The following is a 7,956-nucleotide window of genomic DNA, read 5'->3' on the forward strand; positions in this document are numbered from 1 at the left end:
AAATTAAAACCAAAAAAAAAAAAAAAAAGAATATTTATTTAATTTTTACTTATTTGTTATTATTTTTCAAATTCTACTAGAGAGAGACAGAGAGAAATAGGGAAAGCGAGAAAGCAAGCCACCAGGTTCAGGACTTGAATCGCAGTCGGCCATGTGGGAGTCCAGCGCCTTAGCCACCATACCACTTATTGGCCCCTTTACTTAATTTTTATTTATTTATTATATTTTTAAATTTGCAGACCTCACATTTTGACACTAATTAGAGCAAGTTTCCACCCTCTTAGTCCTCTTACAGTGGCTTAGCACATGAGCTCTCAGGGCTGATGGGAGGCTCCTCAGGCCATCTCTGCTGCCAAGCGGAGGACTGGGCAGAGGCTGTGCAGGTCCCTAGGCCCCGTGCTGTGCAGGAGGCCGCGGTGTCAGGGCGAACGACCGGGGCGCAGAGAGCACAGGGCGGTGCTGGTGGAGCGGGAGACCTGGGCCTCGGCCTTCCCGGTTAGACACTGTGGGGACGGGGGCGGGACTGGCTGGGCAGAACAGTTTAACGCTGACTTTAAATTGTATCCTAAGAGTAACTTTAACGATTTATGAATTGTCTTCAAATAATAGGGGTGTTGGGTCTATTCTGTTATCTTTTCAGCATTTTCCCTCCTTTCTCTCCTCTAGGCGTCTGGGGGTGGAGATGGGCAAAGTGCAGGTTTACCAGGAACCCAACAGAGGTGAGCTGTCTCGGACGTGCCTGTCGCCTTTCTCTTCTGGGGGACTGTGGCCTGCTCCTGCTCCTGCTCCTGCTCCTGCTCCTCCTGCTGCTGGAAGGAGGCTCAGCTGTCCACGAAGGTTCACGAGCTGCGAGTCAGGCAGGCCCGGCCAGGGGAGAGTGTTTTCGGCTCCCACTAATGCCAACTAGGTATAGCCCTGGCACAGGTCACACATGGGCTTTGGACTCTGGTCCCGAGACCTCGCTCGGTAAGCACTGCAGGCGTAGATGAGCCAGCTGAGTGTCTGAACGGAGCGCAGCCCAGCCGTTGGCCGAGCTCGCGTCCCTGTCAGCAGGAGGGAACCCCGTGTGGCCACCGTTCCCGGTGGTGGCTCTCACCTCCGCCCACGCAGTCCTGTTGGATGCTGGGTTTTGCTGATTGATTTATGTCATTACGTAATCATCTCGAGTTGTAAAAAAAAAAAAAATGTGTGTTATTTAGTCTTTGTCCTTTCTTTAGAAATGGTGGACGTTTGAAATTAATCTAGCAGGAACAGTGGACAGTGTGGGCTTGAGAGCCAAACGCCACACTCTTGGCAAGTTGTTTAACCTTCCTGGACGTAAATACTAGGGGTGTTTCGGGGACTGCGCAGGATAACTCGTGTGCTCACATAGCTCCTGACAGATAGTAGGTCTCAGCGAACACGTGTCCCTTTTCTTCCATGGCACGATTCTGCCAAGTATTTAACTACTTTGAGGCTACATTTTTAAAAAAATAATTATTTATATAAGTTTATTATTATTATTGAATTTGACCATAGAGCGGGAAAGTGAGAAAGCAAACCACCAGGTCTGGGACTCAAACCACGGTCGACTGTGTGGGAGTCCAGTACCTCAAACACCATGCCACCTGCCGGCCCCTGAATAGCTTCTGGGAGGCTCGGATAAAAAGACAATTTGCTGCTCCCCTCTCTCCTCCTCCGTCACTGCCTTTTCTTTCCTGTCCCCCGTGAGCCCCCGTATGGCTTCAGGGGTGAAGCGTACTGAGGAAAGCACAGTGTTTAGAGAAGCTTCTGCCGACTCCTTCGTCTGGAGTCTGGCAGGGAGGGCTGAGGGAAGCCCTAGTGGTGTAAAAGAATCTGGGGTACCAGCAGTTAGTGTAATGGCTATGTCGCTGGACTCCCACGTAGTCGACCGCAGTTCGAGTCCTGTACCCGGTGGCTTAAACTCACACCGGGCGCGTGTGCATGCATGCCCAAGATCCCGAGAGGAGAACAGAGGAGCAGGGAGTGAGGTGTTCCCCGAGGGGTGATTTCTCTGTGTCTGTCTCTCTGTCTCTGTCTGTCTTCCTGGCGAGCACACACGCCCTATAGCAAAAACCTCTCCAAAAAAGAAAAAAAAGACTCCATGATGTGGGGGGTCGGCCACTCTCTAGGTTAGTGAATGAAGGGAGGGAAATGCCATTGGGAAGGAAGGAGAGAACGAACAGAACGGACAGCTGTTACCAGAACTATCACCAGATACTGAAAAACTAGGTCCAAGGATGGAGCCAAGTGTGAGGTCCCGGAGGTCGTGGAGTCAATATATCCATCCGGAGCTCCCTGCCTCTGAAGCTCCTTTCCCTGATGTCACACATTCTTTTGTAAATGTGCATCCTTTTCATCCCTAACTCTTTTTTTGAGAGATTTTTGTTGTAGGGTATGTGCACTCACTGGAGAAACAGACAGAAAGTGAGGCCTCAGCTGCCCACCCATGCCGCTCTTCTCCACCGTCCTCTCAGGATTTGGGCACGCACGCACGTGCGCCCAGCGTGAATTTCAAGCCACTGGGGACAGGGCTCGAACCGTGGTTGACCATGTGGAAGTCCACTGATGTAATTGCTATGCCATCTGCTGGCCCCACTTATGTGTAGTAGTTTTTTAGTTTGCTGTGGTTGCCCGCGCTCGCCGGAGAGAGGGAGAAACTGAGGAATCACCCTGTAGGGAGGGGCCGGCCGTGCTGCAGTCCCTTTTTCATCCTCCTCTCGGGAGTCTAGGCATGCACGCAGATGCATCTTGTGTGTTTTCAAGCCGCCAGGGCTGGGACTCATACTGCACGGTCAGCCGTGTGGGATCTAGCCACCCTAACCACCGTGCCGCCAGCCCGTCCCACGCTTCACCTTCTTCAAGTTTATTTTATTCATGGGGAGCACATGCTTGCATGTGAGTGAGAGCGAGCGAGCGAGAAGCACTTTAAAAAAAAAAAAGAATCATTTATTTAATTTATTATTATTATTATTATTATTATTATTATTATTATTTTGACCAGAGAGAGAGAGAGAAAGGGAGAAAGCAAGTCGCTAGGTCCAGGACTCGAACTGCAGTCGGCCATGTGAGAATCCAGCATCTTGAACCACCATGCCACCCGCCGACCCGAGAAGCACTTTTGGCAGGGCCTCGTCAGGCTGTCCCCCTCCTCTAGCCCTCCTGCCCAGAACATTTCCAGGCCGATCTCCTGATTTGAAGCCGTCATCAGCCCTGAGGCTTTCAGCAGTGCAGTTCAGCCTGCTACTGATGACGCCTGCAGGCTGGGCCTGATGGCAGATGTTCTGAGAGTAGGATACCGGGTCTATTTTTGCTCTCTTAACCTACAGCAGTTCATGCCTAGTATGTTCCCAGTTGATGCTGGGCGAATGGACGGGTTATAATTTCCTGCAAAGACGTGGAGGAGGAGGGATTCAGTGTGGCCACGCCCTATAAGGATGCTTCTCTCTCTCTTCCTGGTGGGCATACGGCCCTCTGGCAATTAAAAAAAAAGAGAGACTATCTCATTCTAGATTTGTCCAGTCATTTCTTTAGTACAGAGAGAGCGAGAAGCACTTTTTCTTTTTTTTAAACTCACACTGGGCGCTTGCGCGTGTGTGTCCAAGATCCCGAGAAGAGAAAGGAGGAGAAGGGATTGCGGGATTTTGGCGTGGCCATCCCCCCTGAGGGGTGATTTCTCACTTCCTGTCTCTGTCTCACTGCTGGTGAACACGAGGGAGGGCGGGAGGGCGAGGAGAGGGCGGTTCCTCCTCAGGGCAGACACGCAGCTCCCTCTGGAGGCCGCCCGGTGACTGGGCGGGTGACTGGGAGCACTTTCTCGCTGATGCCCCAGCCAGAGCCCAGGGAGTCTCCTAACAGCCCCAGTTTCCTTCTTGGTCACACCGGGGCATGGTGCAGGTGCTGTGTGCGTTTGAAAAAATTTGAACCCCCTTGTCTTTTTTCTTCTCCTGCCAGAAACAAGAGTGCAGATTCAAGAGTCTGTCCGGGGAAAGGACGTTTTCATCATCCAGACCGTTTCCAAGTGAGTCGCCGTCCAGCAGTGTGTTGCTGTCTAGGCTTGTTTGAGCGGGAGTGCTTCGAATAATACGAGGGGACTTCATAAAGTTCGTGGAGGGAGAAATTAAAATAGCCGTTTATTTTGGTGGGAAACAAATGGAATCCACCCACACTTTTCATAATGCACACTGCGCACGATCTTTTCCGAAGCCCCCTTTAAGAGGCGACTAGACGGGAAGAATGATGGTCATCTTGAAAGTGGGGTATTGGGCCGGCCCCATGGCCAGCGGTTAAAGGGCTGGATCCCTCACCCGAGCTGTGCTTCAAGTCTCAGCCCTGGTGGCTTGAAACACATGCTGTTCATATGTTCATGTGCGCCCCACATCCTGACAAGAAGGAGAGGCGGGGTGGCCACACCCCACTGGGACGGCGTGTGCTGCCTTTCTCCTTGCCCCTCTCTGGCACGCGCATGCACCCTCTGTCAGCGAGCACACTTAGGAGTGCTGGAGCTTGGCCAGCCACGGTGGCGCAGTTACTGCGGTGCTCCACGGTACTGAGGCCACCTGGGCAGGTCCGGGGTTCACGTCCTCGGGTCTCCTTGTGCACACAAGTGTATACCCATGATCCCAACTAGGGGGACCATGTCATGAAGGCCTGGTTGGAGGTGCCCGTCTCCTGCTGTCTCTCCATGAAGAAATAAATAAGTGAGCCGAGGAAAAAAGCCTGACATACTGCCGACTTGTGCTCTTTCTGTGTTCTTGTGGGGTGGGAGTAGCCAAGTGTTAACGTAGAGGCCCCAATGAGCATAGAGCCCACTGTGTTTCCCAACCACCGACAACTGGGGTTCTCTGACACTGGCACGGAAGCACTTCTAGTCCCTCCCTCTCCCTGCCAAAAAGGGGGCAGGGTTGGGCCAGCTAGTGGCACGGTGGTCAGGGAGGCTGGATGCCACATGCCAACTATGTGGCATGGAAAACATACAAGGTGTGTGTGCGTGCGTGCCCACAACCCCGAGAGGAGAATGGAGAAGGGATTACAGCGTGGCCATCGCCCCTGGGGTGGGCTCTCTCACCTTCTCATGACTGCATATGCCCTATGGCAGGTTCTTAAAAAAATTAAAAAATAGTGATGGCCACTCGTTTTTTGGGTTTTTTTTTGCATAAGTTAAATGAGTTGAGAAGATAAAAGACTGTACCAAAGGCATGTGTGTTCCCGTCTCATAAGTTAAATGAGTTGAGAAGATAAAAGATTTTACCAAAGACATGTGTGTTCCCGTTTGATGTGACATTTGACATACATGCGTTAGGTTTATTTGTTCCATGGGAGAGAGAGACAGTCCCCCCAACAAAGCTTTGATGCCATGATCTACCCCGCTTTAGCCAGACCCAGGTCGTGGGCACACCTGTGCTCAGCACCCTCAGGGAGGACTCTGGGTGTGAACCTGGAACCTTCCCGTGGGGGTCAGCCTGCAGAATGGTGTGTTGACTGCTGCACACACTTCTGCCACTGTCAGGTACCACTCATACTTCCTTTTAGTGTAAACTAATGGCAAAATTTGAGGGGGAAGGTTGACTTACACCAAAAGTGTAAAAGAAAATTTAAGAAAATTCTGGGGCCAGCAGGTGGCATAAAGGTTAAGGCACCGGACTCCCACATGGCATACTGTGGTTCGAGGCCCAGATCTGGAGGCTTGAGACTCATGCCAGGCACATGTGTGTGCATGCCCAATATCCCAGGAGGAGTATGCAGGAAAAGGGATCGTGATGTGGCCATGCCCCCTGGGGGGTGATTTCTTACTTTTCTTCTCAGTCTCTCTCTCTGGTGAGTGCATGTACCCCATAGCAAGAATCATTGAAGAAGAAGAAAATTCTGCCCATAAACTTAAGTTTTCTGTAATTCAAACCAGATTTTCATCATGTGGGTTGAGTGGAGGGGAGCCTCGTACCAGTTCCCAGGAACGTCATGTTCCAGGTGTGGTTCAGAGATTGGAGTACCATTACGCCCACTGTCACCTCTTCTGCTCTTCTCCCACTAGGGCGCTTTTCTGAGAGTGTTTTCCTTTCAAGCACCTGATAGACTTTTTTATTGTTTCGAATTGTCGGTGGGAAAGAAAACACGCTGTCGCCCTCACCACTGTGGCGTGGTCATGCTGCAGTTCCTTCTGCCAGGATTTTGGGCGTGCACACACCTGTGGCTGGCATGTTTTCGGGCCTCCAGGGCTAGGATTTGAACCATGGTGGACCATGTGGGATGTGCGCCCTTAGCCACCTGGCTACGGAGCCGCCCCCTGAAAGTCGGTTCTAACTCATCGTGTGTCAGGCTCGTGGGTAACAGGAACCTACTCACCCAGATGTCTGTCTCCACTGACTCACTCCTTAACACATAAGAACTACTTCTGTATTTAAAACATTTTCCAGTGGGTGTGTGCACTGGCCAGAGAGAGACAGAGAGGGGGAAGTGAGGGCACCCCCGGGGGATGGTCGCGCCGTAATCTCTCTGTCTCTCTCTCCTGTCGGGATTTTGGGCACACACGCCTGGTGTGTTTCTCAAGCTGCCAGGTTTGGGACTCATTTGAACCCTGCAGTTGGAGCCCAGCTGTCTTCACCACCATGCCACAAGCTGGTCCGATGTATTTTTGTGAGAGAGTTTTCTGCTTGCCTGTTTCATGAGAGCGGGAGTTCAGGGTGGTCCAGGAAGCAGGCCTGGGCCTCTCAAGCAACTCCCCCGTGCAGCAGTGCCCTCTGCCGGCACCACCACGCTGGGCAGTCCCCGTGGAGTGTCTGCTCTGCGGTGTTGCTCTTCCAGGTGTGCGTGGTACGTTAATGACGCAAATGAAGATCTCTGTCCCTGCGGGGCTTACATTCAGGTTCAGGAAGACAGTCAAGACAGTAAACGAGTTGGTTGTCTAGTAGGCTGGAAGGCGAGGAGTAGATGGGAGAAAAGGAGAGTGGACTAGGGAGGAGTTGGGAGTGACGGTGGGTGGTCGGCCTCAGGCACAGGCAGTGTTGGAGCAGAAACTGGAGGAGGTGAGGGAGTGGGTCATCTGGAGCTGAGTGGGAACACCTGGAGTGAGGCCCGCAGGGCCGGTCTGACCAGGTGGTCTGACCAGGTCGAGGGTGGCTACATCAAGGGGGGTGTAGAGCAAGAAGGGAGAACAGGGCAGGGAGAGCAGATCGTGAAGGGGCCTGGAAACTGGAGTGAGGCCTTAGTCCTAGGTCGTGGGTCTTCGCTGTGGGCAGAATGAGAAACTGTTTCAGGGTTGAGCTTATGTGGACAGCTGGCCATGGGGAATCCAGTGCCTTAACCTCCATGCCAGCTGCTGCTACCATCACTGGTTGGTAATGGGAGAAGTGCCAGTGCGGGCTGTCCCGCAGGGCTGCAGTTCAGCCCTGTGCAGGGGAAGCAGATCCCACATGGCCGACTAGGGTTCAAGTCCCAACTCTGGAGACTTGAGAAACATGCGGGGTGTTGTATGCACATGCTCATGATCCTGATGGGGCACATTTGGAGGCAGAAGGGTTGCAGTGTGACCAGGCCCTGTTGGGGTGCTCCTTGCCCTCACCCCCCCTCAGGTGCACATGTGCGCATGCACTCTCTGTCATTAAAAAAAAATCAAACCCAGAATATTTATTTTGATTGGCGTGAGCCAGAGAGTGTAATGGGCTGATGGTGGAAACCGGAGAGGAGAAATGCTGCAGCAAGGTCTTCCAGCAGGCGAGAGGGGCTGGGCTAGCGTGTGATTGGGAGGGCTCACTGGAGGGGCTGGGCTGGCGTGTGATTGGGAGTGTTCACTGGAGGGGGCTGGGCTAGCGTGTGATTGGGAGGGCTCACTGGAGGGGCTGGGTTAGCGTGTGATTGGGAGTGTTCACTGGAGGGGGCTGGGCTAGCGTGTGATTGGGAGGGCTCACTGGAGGGGCTGGGGTAGCGTGTGGTTGGGGGGGTTCCCTGGGGGGGGGGGGG

At 52.8% G+C, this 7,956-nt stretch overlaps 1 protein-coding gene across 1 annotated transcript in view; it reads left to right on the plus strand.

The window, feature by feature from the left end:
• The window catches only part of LOC102470017 (phosphoribosyl pyrophosphate synthase-associated protein 2), a 59,778-nt gene that overhangs the window by 7,435 nt on the left and 44,387 nt on the right, over positions 1-7,956 (plus strand). The window contains exons 4-5 of the mRNA XM_027773709.1: positions 667-719; positions 3,955-4,021. Coding sequence (XP_027629510.1) covers positions 667-719; positions 3,955-4,021 — 120 coding nt within the window. The remainder of the gene's footprint in view (positions 1-666; positions 720-3,954; positions 4,022-7,956) is intronic.

Source organism: Tupaia chinensis, unplaced genomic scaffold (genome assembly GCF_000334495.1).
Source record: "Tupaia chinensis unplaced genomic scaffold, TupChi_1.0 Scaffold000365_1, whole genome shotgun sequence".
Taxonomy (NCBI): Eukaryota; Metazoa; Chordata; class Mammalia; order Scandentia; family Tupaiidae; genus Tupaia; species Tupaia belangeri.